The sequence below is a fragment of the Podarcis bocagei genome (assembly GCF_964188305.1).
Source record: "Podarcis bocagei genome assembly, chromosome: 9".
Classification (NCBI taxonomy): Eukaryota; Metazoa; Chordata; class Lepidosauria; order Squamata; family Lacertidae; genus Podarcis; species Podarcis bocagei.
In genome coordinates this window covers 61,320,701-61,338,155 of record NC_138134.1, presented here as the reverse complement: position 1 = coordinate 61,338,155, position 17,455 = coordinate 61,320,701, and the positions used below count along the sequence as shown (strand labels likewise).

Sequence of the window (17,455 nt, the reverse complement as noted above, 5' to 3'; positions counted from 1 at the left end):
GCACGCGCATGCGTGCGCGCACACACTTTAAACCATATTTTGGACACATCAGTCAGTTTAAAAAATAAATTTAAAAAACCAACTACTGTATTTGAAGTCACTTACCTGAATTTGGTACAATCAGATGACCTCCAAGAGAGTTGAAGGTGCTAAAAGCAGTGCATGATGGGTCTGTCTGCCGTGCAAGACTCTGATTTTTAATGTTTAATGCTTCGTTATCCAGCAAGGATTGAGTGATCTGCGGGGAGAGTTTGGACGAAAAGTCGGACAGCTCATCCTGTGGAGTGACTGCACCCGAATTGTTGTACACCTTGATCTTCAAGTTGGGAAGTGGATCAAGAATGGGTGAGTTGGTCATTGGTATTTTATCTGACACATCATGCAAAGCGTAGACGGGGCCTCTGTACATGGCTGCAGCAGAAGTGAGGTCTGGAGGCACAGCTAGGAGGTCTGTGTTAATAAAAAAAAAGTAATATGGAAATTATTATGCATAAGATATACTCTTTACTAGGTGCAATATTGGCTGGAGTTAAAAAAATAATGTGGCTTTGTGGCAGATTAAATCCAGCATGAATATCTATATCAAGGGTAGCTAATATGATGCTCTCCAGATGTTGAGAACACCAGTTTACGTAACCCTGATTTACATGGAGACATAGTGAAGACTGCTTGTCGGGGGGGGGGGAGTTGCTATTCCTTACTTGATGTATTGAGAGGCGATAATCACTGGCTTTTAGCTGGATCCATATGATTTACATCCTTGCTTTCATCAACAGGTTAAAAGGGAAATTCATTCTAATTGAACATACTACTGGAAATAATGAAAATAAAGGAAAGTATCTCTCTAACCTTAAAGAGTTCGTCTTTTTACTATACAAGTCAAAGAATATTTCAAAAACTGCAACAACTCCAAAGCCTGTTTGAAAGGAGACTAACGCAATTCAGGAAAAAATGAACATCCTTATTACTCTACCAAGTCTCTGAAAACCAATAATTTGTTTGCATTAGGTCAGCAAAGCTACAAAAACCCAAGACTAGACAAATCCCATAACTTTTAATATTGATTTTAGCAGCAGAACCCAAGCTCAGAATTTTGAAAACTGTATTTCTCTTCATGAAGCCCAACAGCTAGCAATAATGAAACCCCAAATTCATGCCAAAATATTATTAAAGTTTTGAAGTGTGAAACTCAGAATTATTTTTCTTTCAGCTCCTGCCAAGTATGCTTCGTTATTTATAATTGTGTTTCTGAATGCAGATTCTGTCCCCTCAGTACTAATTTTGACGCAAGTTTGAAAGTGCCTGGTTCATATGCACTTTGTTTGGTTATATGAGATTTCTATAGTATAGAAGTAAGTGTACCAGCAAATGTTTAATAATGGTGGTGGTGATGGAGCAATAAGTCAGGACTGGATTTAAAGTACTGGACAGAGGGCAACAGTTAATAAGGCTATAGTCATGGCAACTCCAAATTTCTCTGGAAGAAATGTTCTCTGTCATGCTTTTCATGCAAAATGCTGACCGCAAAACATCAGCCTATGCAACCAAATGGAACAGGAAAAGGAAACAGAGAATTCCAAATAACTATGAAATCATGTACTTTATCATTCCTAGTCAGGACTGAATTGTTGCCTGTGGCATCTTCTTGAGTGTCTTCTGCAGCAATGATTTAAATGAATCCTTGGCAACCAAACTGCAGCTCTGCTAATCTTCTGCCTTGGACAAAACTCTGGCTACGTTTACTTCCGACTTGATTTAACTTTAATTTGCAAAATATGATTTATTTAAAGAAAAAAAGAATTGCAGCCTCAGCAAGTGCTTTTCATCAAGTGCCAAGAGGCTTACATGCCTTCATTTTCTGAAGCATCATAGCCACAAATATTTATGAGCACAATCAAGCCTAAGGGTCAATTTATATCATCAATATATTTCCCACCCTCCTGGGCTACACTACTGAAGGCTGCAGGTTGAATGATCTGAGGCTGGATTTGGTCCTGGTGTCTCCAAACCCTGTGCCAAAAACAGACTCCTGATTGAAGAGACTTACCATCTAGATTTGCCACAATGAAAGGGAGACTAATAGGCTTAAAATAGGATTATGGAAGATAAGGGAAGGTAAATTGATAGCATTCAGTGAAAACCTACATTCTGTCTTCATCCTGTTGATTAATTGCTGATCCATAATTTCATGACCTGCCTTTTAGCACTTGTCCCATGAAACAAATACATATAACAAAATGAAAACCTTACTGGATAGCTCAGTCGGTAGAGCATGAGACTCTTAATCTCAGGGTTGTGGGTTCAAGCCCCATGTTGAGTAAAAGATTCCTATACTGCACGGGATTGGAGCAGATGATCCTCATGGTCCTTCCAATTCAGTGATTTGGTGGATGAGGCCAAAGGACTATCTAGTCCAGCATTCTGCTCACATAGAGGCCAATGAGATGCACATGAGCAAGACCTGAGTGCAACAGTGCTCTCCCTGCTTGTGGTTCTTAGGAAATGGTATTCAGAGGCATACTGGCTCCAAGAGTAGAGGAAGAACATATCAATTATAGCCATTGATAGTCTTCTCCTCTATAAAGTTGTCTAATCCTCTTTTAAAAGATGGCCATTCAAGTTACTAGCTGTCACTAAACCTGGTAGGAAGATGTATACACATATATACATACATACAGATAAATTTTGATTCCTTATAGGGTGCTAGGTGCTAGGATGACTTCAGGAAATGTACTGTAATTCACATGGCCCTAGAGATTGTCTTTTTATGGTCAATATGAAAAGCCAAAGGGAAACTAACCTTGCCTCGCAGCTTTGATATTAACAGGCTGAAATCCACCATTTAGCGCTGAGGAGTCTATAATATCTGACTCAAAGTCCCGGTGGTTCTTCCTGTAGATGAATAATGCGACGATCACTGAAATAGCCAGGCACACGATCACGGCTATCACAATCCCGACATAGAGAGCTACGTCATCTGAATCAGGAGCAGCTGGGGGAAAAGTTGGTGGGTTGGAGCAGAGAAGCATAAAGTATTAATTACAGTCTCAAGAATGTATGAAAGCGTACTTATACATTGCTATCCTTTCCTACAGATGCATACTACCAGTTTTATAGGCTAATTAAAAAACTACTTCAAAAACTCTCCACTTTTAGTAGATATTTATATTTATTAAAAATAATTCTCATAGCTGTTTTCTAATTCTTCATCTATGTATCCCTCTTTCTTGTAAGGAGGTAGAATAACATACTGTTTATAACCGGATGAACAAGGCAAATTTAATCAAAAGAGGTATTCACCATAGCAGTTCATGGTGAAATTATCAATGCTAATTCATCAAGGCATGTGATCATAAAACAGACTCTCTTTCTTCCTCCCCTGCCCCTTACATTGAATGTTTCACTTTTAAAAAAGCAATCCAACCTTAAACTAAGCAAGTACAGAAAATGGCAGTCATCTTCTGAATCTGATATTCATCAAGCATATTTCTTAAGGGAAACTTATATGCCAAAATTTCATGGCCTGAAAGGGGGCTTAAGAGCACATAACTCAGTCTTCGGTTAATCGCAAAGTTTCCATCAAGATATTCACTGTGATTGCCTGTGTAGTTTAGAATTCTCCTGCATACACATACAAATATTCAGGGACGGACCTATGATTAGACAGGGTGAGGCAGCTGCTTCAGGCAGCAGATACTGAGGGGTGGGGAGGAAATACAGTTGTGAGTGCCATGCGGCCTGCCCTGTACCCCTTACGCTAGCTGGCTGTCCTTAATCGCAGGTGAAGATACTTTCCGTTCACCAGTACTGCAGTAAGATTCAACTGCCAACCCAACTGGTTTCTGTATGTCCCATTGGGAAGAGTGCTCTTTCACCTCAGGCAGCAAGATGGCTTGAGGTGGCCTTGCAGATCTCTGTTGTCTGCAATAAACAAGCTAGCAATCCACAACAGAATCCACATATGTGGAGAATTGCCCCTTCTATTGAAGGGACAAGGAAAGCTCCATGGGCGCTCTCATGAGTAAGGGGATGTGGGTACACTGCTGCTGAATAGCACGGTGTGCTTCCTCTAAAGCAAGGTTGGAGAACCTATGGCCCTCTAGATGGTGTTGGCCTCCAGCTTTCATGCGTAGTGCAATAGGAATGATTACTTCAGCAGAACATATACTAAATTGTCAGCTAATCACAACTGAAAGCTCACAGCTTCCCAATGCCAGCTCTAAAGCCATGAGTGGACCAGCCATTATGGAAGCTCTGCAACACAACGGGAACCTGATGGAAAGTGTCACACAACTAACAAAGAAATGTTTCCTACAGGCTCCTAATCAACAATAAATAAAATATCAAAATAACTGATTTTTTTATAAAAAAAGCTCTTTTTCAAGACTTTGACTTGAAAGCGATCTTGGGATTTAAGGTCCCCTCCCACATTTATGAGCAAATGGACAGAATTCAAGGGGTTTGCCATCTGCCAAGCAGAAGAAGCCTACAGCAGCTGCCCAAAGAATTAGGAAAGGCTCAAGAGTTTCTCCTGCCTCCAGTGTGGGCTGACAGCGACAATCCAGTCAACTCTACATATAACAGCAGAATAAACAGAAATGTTGCCATGGCTTGAAACACTTACTGGACTTAACTCTGGGGATGGAGTCTGAGCTATATGCACAAAGCAGGGTAATACAAGCTGAAGAGTCCTTTCTCCCCTGTGCATCTGTCCATGCATTAATAGTGTTTGAAGGTTCTTCTTCAACCCTCTGAAGTGAGGTGTCTGGCAACTGGTGGCAAAGTCTTTTGGAGCTAATGTGTTCAAGCTCTAGAATGCTCTGCGTACTTCAATGTCTTATCAGCAAAAGTTTGGTCTCTCTGTGTGTTTCTGGATCATGCTTCGCGGTCCTGCTCTAAATGTGGCTTTATGCTGTTGTGATTCTTTTACTTTTAATGTATAGGACAACTTTTTAAATGGAAGGGCAGAGTTAATACTGACTCAACAAGAAAGAAAGCAATGTACAGAACATATCTGAGTCTCCAGAATGTTTTACATAAGATTATCCCATGAATCCTTACAAAAGCTCTGTAATGCAGGACAGTACTATTAGCTCCATATTGGGGCAAAAGCTTAGAAACAGTAGTTCGCCTACCAAGTTCACAGCTGAACTGAGCTAGACTTTCCCAGCTTACTCACTTTGTTACATTTATTCTCAGAATTCAGTACAGATTCAAGTGCTATAAAAACCTCTAAAAGCAAGCCAGGATTTTCAGTAGTTCTCCTAAGGGAGCCTGTCCAGCTTGTGAGAATTTTCACTATCTCCTTGTAACACATCTCCTTTGCTAATCCCAGTGTAATACTTAATGCCACTCTTTGCACATACCCTCCCTCAAGGTATCTTTCCAAAAGGCTTAAGTATGTAACACAAATTTGATGCAGAGTTTTGATGTAGAGAGGGACAAAAATCCCACCATTATTATTTTCAAGCAGACTAAGATTAGGAAATACAAACACATCAACAATTTTTTTAGCAAGCCACTTTGCATTCTTTCTGTATAAAGATAACACTTTTCTAAAAGAGAAAGAGAGAGAGAGAGAGAGAGAGAGAGAGAGAGAGAGAGAGAGAGAGAGAGAGAGAGACTTTTTTTGTTCTTTGCTTCCTTTAAACTCCCCATCAGAGTCCTAGCTACACAGCTGAAAATGGAGAAATCTCCAACAAGGAATGATCAAGTTCAATTTACTCTGTGCTAATGGAATTTAAAGGCTCCATTTTGCAATTGTTGCCACTTATTTTATTCAGCCTTCTCAAACAAGAGTAGAAGCAAAATCTGCCAACCATATATTCCCTCTTGCAAGTTTCTCTTCCTTAATACTAATCACATGTTTGCAGCCATGTTATGCTTCCTGTTCCCTGGCTTCTGTGGGGATCTGAATACACTTCTCTCAGTCTCTCGCTTCCACATGTTTTCCTGTTGTCTTTTTCTCATCCCATTATCTACACTGGTTTCTTTAATGTAGCAGCCAATACACCTCTTTAAAGCTAGCAAAACACATACAAGTTAGGCTGAAAGTAAATCTTGGGAGCAGGAAATTGGTATCTAAGAACATAATATCAAACAACACTTACAAGACAATCCATATTCATTCTGGGTTCTCTGTTCGGTTGAAATAGGGTAAATGAAACCTTTAAAAGAAAAAAAAGATGGGAACAAAATCAAATTAACAAAGGGAGCTTTTTTAAAAACAAAAAACAAAAAAACCAAACAACACATGAAGAATGGTTTAATTTAAAAAGAAAAAAAAAAGGAAAAGGAGAGGAAACCCATGGTACTTTAAAATTCTGATTCAGCACACTATTATAATTTTGCATCTCCTGTCTGCTCAGGAGCCTCACTAAGAATTAATAAGTAGGCAGATTGAATTTCAGAGCCAAAAATCGGTCTCGAGTCACTAACTTTGGAGTGCTTAAAGTCTTTCTTTTATTGAGCATAAACTCTAATGGATCTAATTTATTTCAGACATCAAGGGTCATTAGCATATGGAAAGTCTTCTTCCCCCCAATCCTTGCCATATGCTTTAATTCCCAGGACATGTTCAGTGGGGCTCTAAACAGTTTTTTTTATTTAATTATAGTAGCTTGCTGTTGGCCTAATAGAACTGAAAGAGACCTGCCGTCATTGGTCAGAGGTTAAATACCCATTTACAGAGAGCTCAGCCCATGCAAAAGCCTCATTCCCTCTGCCCCCCCCTTTCCCCTAGATTTCCGGGGAATGGTTTTAACCTCCCCTTTAATAGAAATCCAATAGGAATTCTCCAGGGAGCAAGCAATTTGCCAGAGAGTTGGAAATGGAATGTGTTCCATTTGAGATCATTAGAAAATCAATAGGAGCCTTGAGATTGTAAAGTAATTTATTTTAGATTTTGAAGGCTTTGTGTAATATTGACAAAATCATTGCACAATTCACATTTTTTATCCTAGAGACAAATAGCAAGAAAAGTGACTTTCTTCCTGATTTCCTGTGATAATTCAATGCTTCTAAGCAATCTGCCCTGTGGCTCCTGTGACGGAGAAAAGCTGTTGTTGTTGTTACTTTGTGCCAATACAGACATGATTATTTGGAGGTAAGTTCCTGCTGAGACCAATAGGACTTACTCCCCGGCAAACATGATTAGGATCAGGGCACCAGCTAGAGTGAATTTGGCCCCACTTGTGTTCACAAAAAATACCCCTTGTGCCTAGATAGAAAAACACTGCAATGTTGGGCATGTGGGAAATAAAATGTCTGAAGACTGCTAGAAGTTGCTACCATTTCTACATGTACATCTCAAATCCTGGACTCTAAAATATGGGCCCATGCAATTTCAAATGTGTGGCTCAAGAAGCAATTCAAACAAAGCAATACTACGTAAATGGAGGACATGGTGTTTTGTGTAAGGTAAAGGAACTGTAAAGGATACTGCAATATGTAAGAATTGGGATTTTATGTGGCTAGACATCTCTTCTGAGCTCCCTGTCTATTGAGATCAAGCAGGAACCTTCACTGTACTCTTTTTGTCACCTGCTAAAACATTCTTGTTTAAGTAAGTCAACCCAGATGCTTAGAAAGTTGAGGTAACTAAAATATTTAAGTATTTTAAATTTGTTTGTTTGCTTATGAAATTTTCTTGAATTTATTGTTTTATCTTTTCTTTTGAGGTTTTTTACAAGCAAGTGGTGTATAAGTTTTATGAAACAAGCACATTGTAGACACCTTTTTAGCTTTGGCCACACTTCTCAGGCATGTGTTTATGCGACTATCACTTGCAATCCCATAACAGTCCACCATTTTCAGCCTCAGACCACCATGAGTATGTTAGTGGACATAAGCAAAGTGGACAAAAGAACGGACTTGGCTTCTCAACTTTACACTCTGACCGTTTCACCTGTGCTAATAATTCTATTTCCCAGTCAATACTGCAGAAAAGCAAAAGCTCAAAGGCTGTGGCTTAATGGCAGAGCTCATGGTTTGCATGCAAAAGGCCTGAGGTTCAATGCACAGCATCTTTAGCTAGACTGGGAAGGAAGCCTGTCTGACACATTGGAGAGCTAGTGTCAGTCAGTGTTGACAATACTGAGTTGGATGGACCAATGGCCTGACTCGGTATAATCGGCTGCCTACGTTCCAAGGGTGATAGTGCCGCAAGGGTGACAGAGTGAAATTAGATCACTATGAGACCCAAGAGATGCTTCTAAACTCTCCGTAGATTGAATGTTAATGGCTGGGTTTTGTCTCTTTCCATACATACTTCCTGTTATTGGGTTTGGCTTCTTATTAATGAAAAGGCTGAACCATTCCATAACTTAGATTTGCTTTCAGATTCCTAGCTGATTCACGTTAATAATAATAATAATAATAATAATAATAATAATAATAATAATAATAATAATAATAATATATTATTTATACCCCCCCAAATCTGGCTGAGTTTCCCCAGCCACTCTGGGCGGCTTCCAATCAAGTGTTAAAAACAATACAGCATTAAATATTAAAAACTTCCCTAAACAGGGCTGCCTTCAGATGTCTTTTAAAGAGAAGATAGCTGCTTATTTCCTTCACATCTGAAGGGAGGGCATTCCACAGGGTGGGCGCCACTATCGAGAAGGCCCTCTGTCTGGTTCCCTGTAACCTCACTTCTCGCAATGAGGGAACCGGCAGAAGGCTCTCGGTGCTGGATCTCAGTGTCCGGGCTGAACGATGGGGGTGGAGACGCTCATTCAGGTATGCATTACTCCCGCACAAGGTGTCAACTTGAATGGCTTCCAAAGGGAATGGACAAATTCATTGAGGATAAGGTTATCAATATCTAATAGGCATGATGATCATATAATACCTCCAGTGTGAGAGGCAGTATGTCTCTGAATCTCAGTCGCTGGGAATCACATGTGGGGAGAGTGCTGTTGCACTCAAGTCCTGCTTGTAGGCTTCCCATAGGCATCTGGTTGGCTGCTGTTAGAACAGGATGGTGGACAACATGGGCCATTGGCCTGATCCAGCAGAGCCCATAGGTTTTTATGAGAGGTGTGCAACATGTGGAAACCATCAATGTGGCAGCCAGATGGTTCACAAAGTCCTCTTCACTAGCCATTGACTGTAATGTGAAGTGATGTATTTTGCCTTATGAAAGAGCCATTGCAGAGTAATCCTACGTCAATTCAGCTACAATACCTTGAGCTCAATCCAGCACACCATAGGCCCAGTGCCCACATGCAGAACAATTCCACAAGGCCAAAGAAAGCCTTGATTCAGCTCTCCACCGTTAGAGTTTGTGCATGGGCACTCAGTGGGAGTTATTCACAAGTCTCTAATTCCCTAAAATGGTCTGATGCTCTGAATATCCACATGCATGCACCACAGGGAAAAGTGGCAACACAACTATATGGAATGCCCCATGTAAATCCCTCTGTGCTCTAAACATAGCAGACTGGATTGACCCCTTCCATTTGCAGGGAGGTCAGATCACACATTTGGCTGAGAGCTACCCAGCACTTGAGTGGTCAACTAATGTCAGATCTCATGATGCAAGCTCAACATAAGACTAAGGGTGGGGTGACCATGTCGCACAAACCACTACCACTAAGTGTAAATGGTGATTTTGCTCTGTGTGATTCAGAAGAAATAACTCTATTTCAGTATATGTTGTTTATACGTATCAACTGAACGCAGGCATTTTGAAAAAATGCTCATGGGTGATTAACATAACACCCCTCACAACTGTTTATACACAAACACTTTTGATAATAGGAATTTACTTTAAATCAGAAACTTTAGCACCTTTCTGAAATTACATTTTAATTCAGAATATTAATAGGTTTGGGAGGGGCAAGGAAATTATTTGGGGGACACAAACAATTGGCGTTTGGTGTCAACTGCTTCATAAGATGTGAGCCTGGCCATCTCTCTTTAGGCTTTTTTGTGGTTTTTTTAATGCTTGGTAATCTGATCTTCCATATAATAAGAAAGGACATTTTCTTCAGATAATGAGGCAAATCTGCTGAGATTAGTACCTGCAATAATGAAAAATGACTTTTCTCCCAGCTTCAAAGTGAGAACAGTGCAAAGCAGGGATTTGTAGTCTCTCCTCCTTGATCTATTTTGCTCACAGTATCAGCACTGCGGCATGGCAAGTACCTGAGGGACTTCAACTATCATTGCCACATTTCTTTACTAGGGTAAATGTAGAAAAAAGTGCTGCTGAATTTGACTCCACAATAGTTGCTGGCTCTGTTGATCTGTGCCTGGAGCAGCTGGTGTCATAGTCGGTAACTTGCTTTGAGGGGAAAAAAAGTAATTTAAGATGCCTCAAGTGGCTTTTGATGAAACAACAAAAAAAATTATTTTCAAAGGTTCTATCAGTGTTTGTTGCTAACTTCTTGTGTGTTTACTGTAGGAACAGTTAAAGTGCTGTTAGTTCGACACTTAGTTTCTTCCTTGCATTTAAATGAGCATCTCAAATTATTTGGAGGGGTGGGAATTATTCATTCCAGTTTTAAGAAGGAAAAAGTAGGGCACAGCTAGACTTAAGGCTCTGTTGAAACTTACATTATCATTTATGGGTCCCCCCCACCTCTTCCCAATACTGACAATGATTTTTCTAAAATCCATTTTTGGCTCTATTTCCAGTTCTCAACTTTGTAACACTGAGAGCTCATAGTGAAAATGACATGATTGTCAAAGCAATTTAGAAATTGTGGTATGGTTGTGAGCGGCACACCCAACAAAGTCCTCAAGTACTTGCAGTGAAATCTCATGAGCAAAAAGCAAATCATGATGGAGATTGTAGTAGGGGTTTTTCCTCCTAGTAAGCCAAATTAACCAGAAACTTAAATGCCTCTTGGCATTTAATATGCAGGTCGACATCCAATGTCACACCAGCAGACTTCCACTCATGCAATAGTATTTCCCTTTCCAATTCTCCAATTCTTTTCAGGCACCGATTAAAAAAAAATTAGTTTGGAGTGTTGGAGGCTGGTAATTATAGGTATCACAGGTGCTTGTGGAAGAGGAATTTAACCCTCATTCAGTCCTAAGATGAAAGTTAACTTTATTGCCTATGACTGCTGCATTTCCAATAATTATCAGCTCCTCCCCCAATCTGATATTTGCATTTTAAAAAAACTGAAATTAAATGTAAAGAGTCATTTAGCAATCATGTCTAGTTTGACCTCAAGCGTAGCAAAATTTGGCACAAAATGCAGCAGCGAAGTATCACAAGAAAAAGCTCACATTATGGGGGAAATTATTTCTTTCTGGTAACCACTGGAAAGAACTCTTCCAGTGAAAACTAGGTGTGTGCAAGGTGTGGGCAAATCATTCCAACATGCATTTGTTTTCATTTTTAAAACTTCAATGTGTTTCATTTCTTATTCTACGAAAGCATTTGTCCTGTGACAAAGTTCACTGATCCCTGAATTTTTGAATTTTATTGATTTATTCATGCTGCATTTTATGTTGTATTTTATGCTGTTTTTAAGTCGCATTTTAATCAGTGTTTTATATTTGCTGTTAGCCGCCCTGAGCCTGGTTTTTAAACTGGGAAGGGCGGGGTATAAATAAAAATTTATTATTATTAATTTATTATAGAGCTCTATGGGCTGCAGAAAGACAGAATGGACAATGTTTTCAAGGTAACTCCTAGTAGGATTTTTAAACATTTTTATTAACATTTCATATTAAGTTTTTGTAAGATTTATGTGGCATGCAGGACAGCTGCTGTTCATTCTAAAAGTCTGTCTTGGGGACCAGAACCTGAGCTGAGTAATCTTTTATTTAGTGTAGTCAAATTTCAAAAAATCAAGTTCTAAAGGACACTAGACCTATCCATCCTCTTTAGTAGATTCTGCATGGATCTTTCCATACTCTGTTTTAGTTATAGTGACACTGCTATACCATTTACTTATGACCATAATGTTATATCAGCTTTTTTAAAATAAAAAATAAAAAATCTAGATGGTACAGATTTAGGCTGCTATCTGGCTCATATCATTTGCTCTTCCATCTTTGATACCCAGTAGGGAAATTTTGCATGCATGCATTTGAATTTACAGTGGTACCTCTGGTTACGAACGCTTCAGGTTACGAGCTCCACTAACCTGCAAGTAGCTGCTCCTGGTTGTGAACTTTGCCCCAGGATGCGAATGAAAATCACATGCCGGAGGCCCCATTAGCAAAAGCATGCCTTGGGATAAGAACGGACCTCCGGAACGAAGGGTGCCGCTCGAGTGCCGTCCGTAAGCCGCTTGGGCAGCGCCGTCCTTATCGGCGCCATGAATGTGCCCCCGGGTGGTTTGCCCTGCCCCTGTGGACGGTTTGTTCCACCCCTCAACACCCTGCCCTGGGTGCCAGAGAGCCTTCCTTCGCCACTGTGTACAAGTTCTCATTCATTTAGTGCATCTGATTCCTAAAAGCCACATAGATCAGCTCAGCAGTACTGACAGCATTGGCTTTGCATGGAAAAGATCCCAAACTCAATCCCTGGCAATTCAATGCAGAACTGGGATAGAATTCTGTTAAAAACCTTGGAGAATGACTGCCGGTCATAGGTAGCATTGAGCTAGATTGAGGTGGGTAACCTCCAGTCCATGGGGTCTATTCAACCTGGAAGGGGGCCCAAATTGATCCACCAACCTTTCTTGGCAAACCAGACCCACCTGCCCCACACCTGATGTCATCTGTGATGTCAAGTGTAGGGCAGGTATCAATGTTGCTCCAAAGGAACCTGGGAGCTTAAAGTGAGCTCCTGAGTGCTCCTTTGCTGGAGCCAGATGTGCTTCCACAACCCATCAACTGATGCACAGGTCGAGCGGACTTTGCACCAGGAGCAGGAAGAGTATTGCTGCTAAAATGAAGGAAAAGCAGCTTCATCAGAAGTTTGAAATGAAACTACTCCCTCCTTCTGCAGCCAGTGTGCCTTCAAAGAGGCTTATCACCTGACATCGTTATGACATCATCAACTGGCATCATTTGGTCCATGATGGTTAGGGATGATAAACTTTTCACCTGCTGAGAAGGGGAAGTTCTCCACCCTTGAACTAGATGGACCAGTGTTACAATGTCTTTATCTAATAGCTTCCCATGTCTACCTTGTTCAACCACTATCACACAGGTGTCCACACAACAGAGGGGGTAGTAGTACAGTGGTGCCCCGCAAGACGAATGCCTCGCAAGACGGAAAACTCGCTAGACGAATGAGTTTTCCGTTTTGGAGGTGCTTCGCAAAACGAATTTCCTATGGGCTTGCTTCGCAAGACGAAAATGTCTTGCAAGTTCCTGCGGTTTCCCCCCCTTCCCCCCTTTTTCTAAGCCGCTAAGCCGCTTATCAGCTGATCCGATAAGCTGATAAGCCGCTAAAAGCCGCTAAAAGCCGCTAATAGCGCTAATCCGCTAATCCGTCAATGGGCTTGCTTCGCAAGACGAAAAAGCCGCTAGACGAAGAGAATCACAGAACGGATTCTTTTCGTCTTGCGAGGCACCACTGTAGATTGTGGACCTGGCTCAATAAGGCAGCCCTGACCCAGAAGTAAATTATGTTAGTACAGAAACATGTTGCCCCCATGGATCTTTGTTTGCATGAATGCTTTCCTGCATATAATTTAGTACTTGAGTGCCATATCAAGTGCAGAAAGCCCCTGTGTGCATGTGCTTTGCATCTGGATGGTTGGGAATGTGATTATGCAGATAGGCAGGTATATTCAGAGTGACTTATTCCATTTTAATACAAAGGCTCATTTAATTCCTTTGTGTGCACTCAAGAGGGTTTCACTGTGATGATCTTCCAAGAAAACTATTGTATTTTTTGCTTTTTTAAAACAACAACAACAAAACAACAACAACAGCAAAAGCCTCCTTTCTTGCTTACTGCAAGCTAATCTGCTCAAGGGCGTGATAGGTTCACATCACTAATATCATGATCTATAATCCATTATAGCTTTTAGAATAAGCACAGAGGGAATCTGAACACATATTGCATAGGAAAGGCCTGACATAACCACTTAATTATGCAGGGCTATGTGTGCTGCCAGATTAACATTGTGTTGTAACATTACTACAACACAAAAGACAGAGTTGTTAAATTAACCTTTCTTTCCCCTCAAGGAACAGCTTGGAGGTCAATGTGCAAAACATAGAGAGGGCAGCTCCTGAAGAGCTATGACTAAATCCATAGCTCAGGATTTATGGGCAAGCAGCCTGTTCCCCTGGTATGTGTGCGTGTGTGTTCATGTGTGTTACCCAAGCCACTGGAAAAGCAAACAAAAAACAGCATCATAAACAGGACTCCCTGCTCTAACTTGGATGCATGTTTTTAAAAAGTATTTGTACATTTTAAAGTGCTACCAGTCTGCATGCTAGTTAGTGGAGCATTAGGCTTCTTCATGCAACTAAGGGTTTAATTTGGCCAGCAAGGAAGACTGAAGCAGTAGTTCACCTAGATTAACCTTTGCTGCAACCTGAGTGGTATCTTGGAATGGGAATCTGGACTAGTCTCAGTCTCACCTCTGACATACAGTATTAGCAGTGGGCTACACTGCAGGCTTGCTGTAAATCGGGTCCTCCCTTAAAGAGGGCACGTGTTGCAGCGAGACCTGGCAACCAAACCCTGTGTTGTGGGTGGGTTTGATTGAATAGCCACAACACCCAAATGGTAGGTTTCTTGATGCTGGGTTCAATCAGGCCAATATATCAGGGACCTATATATACCTATGCATGTGACCCAGAGCTTCCTCTTTTGGTGCGTGCATTGGAACACCTGCCCACCTCTCCCTATATTTAGGGCTGTGTGCTTGACCTTGCTGTGCCATCGTGTGTCATCTATCATTGGGACAGGGGCACGGCAGGAATTTCCCCCACTTGGCTGATTGGCTGTTGCCATTTGGGTTACGCCTGCCACGTGGGAAATCGTCACAACTTGTAAGGTTGTGGATAGGCTCTGGTTCCCAAGTGATGGGAGAACGGTCTCACCATGTGAAGGGTATTCCGTTAAAGGAATCCAGGGACTTGATGGCTTGGTCAACCCCTGTGAGGGGGTTGTGCCTGTGCCTGAGTCCAGGGGAGCATTTGGGTGGCGGAGATAGCCTGTTTCCGGCTTTCCGCTTATCCAGGTGTTCACAGTAGGCTGACCACTCACTTTCTGTAATCAATAAAGTTGTGGCCTAAATTCTGCCAAAAACCAAACCAAAATTTGAGCTTGTCTGAATTTATTTAAGGGGGAGGTTTAAAAGTCTGAACACGCAAACTACTCTCTCTCAGCACAGCCCTCCAACCTGCAACTGAGATCTAACTGAGACTGACACTGCAGGCTTTGCTGCAATCTTTTGTGGCTGCTTGGGTGGATGACCTATGGCATACTTGTGCCTAAGCCCAGCACCATTAAAATCTTGGATTTCACAATTTTTATTGTCATCTCTCTATTCTGTCCTGTCTTGTCAGTATGAATAGAAAGAGACTACTCTCTCGCTCTCTCTCTGTGTGTCTTTCAGGTTTCCTCTTCTTTCTTTGTAGCTACTTGATTCTAAACTCCCTTCCCACCTGGTTGCCTGTCCCCCACCTTCAGTCAGTCTCCATTTTGGATTCGTCCTGCCTTGGGGTTCCCATACTGCTCAACCCTCCTGATTTAAGTAGAGTATCCCAGCTTCTGATTGGATCCTGGAATGTCCCATCAGCTGACTCATGCACAGGGGGTGCCATAACAATGATGTAGAACAGTGTGAGAGAGATGGGGATGGCAAAATTTTAGTGCAGCATAGGGCACCACTGAAATTTGAGAGCCCAAGGTCCACCACTGAAGGACAGGTGGTAGTTTCAACAGAAGTGGACTGCAGTGAAGCTACAGATCCATGACATAAAATAATAATAATATATTGCTCTGAAGTTGATAAAATACTTCATGGTGTGAACTAATCTGTCCCCCCCCCTACTCATAAAGGTAAGTTCCCCCCTACCATTAGGTCCAGTCGTGACCGACTCTGGGGTTGTGGCACTCATCTCGCTTTATTGGCCGAGGGAGCCAGCGTACAGCTTCCGGGTCATGTGGCCAGCATGACTAAGCCGCTTCTGGCGAACCAGAGCAGCGCACGGAAGGGTTCCTGCCACCTATTTATCTACTTGCACTATGCTTTTGAACTGCTAGGTTGGTAGGAGCAGGGACCGAGCAACGGGAGCTCACCCTGTCGTGGGGATTCAAACTGCTGACCTTCTGATCGGCAAGTCCTAGGCTCTGTGGTTTAACCCACAGCGCCACCTGCGTCCCCCCCTTACTCATAGCATACTACTATTAGTCAAGGATATTATTCAGCTGAAGTGATTATGTTGCAATCCCATGAAGACAAATCAGATTTGGTTACATGACATCACTAAGCCAATTCAGAGTGAGGGCAGAAAGCTTTGCTCTCACTCTGAACAATTTTGGTGGACATTTTTGCCTCTCTTTACAGCCCCAGATGCTTCCCCTCTGCCTCGTGCTGTGCATAGACATGGAATGCCTGAATATGGTTAATATATATGCAAAGTTTATTTTACAAGTAGAAAGTATGCTTAGGACTGCAGCCTTATTCTCCTGCTTAGGAATAATTTACTATTTTATACGTGAAAATTGTTTTTCCTTCAAGTAACCACAGGGGTCCAACAATGAGGTCTAGGGAGGAAGTAGCTCTTTGTTATGGAGGCACTTGCTCACTCTAGATCCAGAGTTCTCTCCACAACAGGTTGGTGGGGTGACACCAGTGATCAGCTTTTTTTTTTTATTTAGACTATGCATTGGGTCATCCCTACAGTTTTCATTTTATTAACTCCACAGTTATTTCTTTCTATGCAGTCCTGATACACTGGTTTTTCTAAACTGTTGATGTTTAATGCACATGAAAATATGGCACATGTAGAGGTAAATAAATGAACTCTTTCGGATGGCAGACGGCCAGACTTTTAATGTGCCTTACAACGCAGACAGTGGCTGAGGCCTAATTAAAGCTATTACAATAATTATTAAATTATTGTAAGGGCTCCAGCTAGAAGAGGTTGTGTACTTGGGAGCCCTTTTCTAATAACAGCAGTTCTAAATTTTCACTACAGCTAGTTTTATTTTCCAATTCGGTCTTGCTGTCTCCCTCTCCCTCCCTCCCTCCCTCTCCCTCCTTTCTCTGAAGGCACGCTGACTTAATGACTATTCATCCTTTCACGTTAGGGGGAAAATACTAACTACAGAATAAGAGAGTGTGTGTACTGGCAAGATCATTAGTCTGAATAAATGTGACAGCCAAGTTGCACCAGAAATACCACAGTTAGCGGTAAGCAGAAACTACAGCTTTGGGTGAAAAATACTATAATTATGAGGGTTTGAGGGGCGGAGGGGCTCAAGGAAACCTCCACAGTTTTTATCCGCAAAGAAATCGATAGCAGTTCTGACTGCTTCTTTACACAGGAGTAGGGCTAGGTGAATGAA

The 17,455-nt window shown here is 41.5% G+C and overlaps 1 protein-coding gene and 1 long non-coding RNA gene across 4 annotated transcripts in view; both read right to left on the bottom strand.

Moving 5' to 3' along the window:
- The window catches only part of LOC308594380, a 920,885-nt gene that overhangs the window by 308,114 nt on the left and 595,316 nt on the right, over nucleotides 1-17,455 (bottom strand). The window lies entirely within an intron of this gene.
- The window catches only part of UNC5C (unc-5 netrin receptor C), a 326,267-nt gene that overhangs the window by 35,038 nt on the left and 273,774 nt on the right, over nucleotides 1-17,455 (bottom strand). For 2 of the 3 annotated variants that reach the window (XM_081206987.1, XM_081206986.1), the window contains exons 8-10: nucleotides 6,111-6,167; nucleotides 2,801-2,992; nucleotides 106-450 (exon numbers count right to left, since the gene is read on the bottom strand). In XM_081206987.1, the coding sequence (XP_081063113.1) occupies nucleotides 106-450; nucleotides 2,801-2,992; nucleotides 6,111-6,167 (594 nt within the window). The remainder of the gene's footprint in view (nucleotides 1-105; nucleotides 451-2,800; nucleotides 2,993-6,110; nucleotides 6,168-17,455) is intronic. The other variant, XM_081206988.1, reaches the window with a different exon arrangement.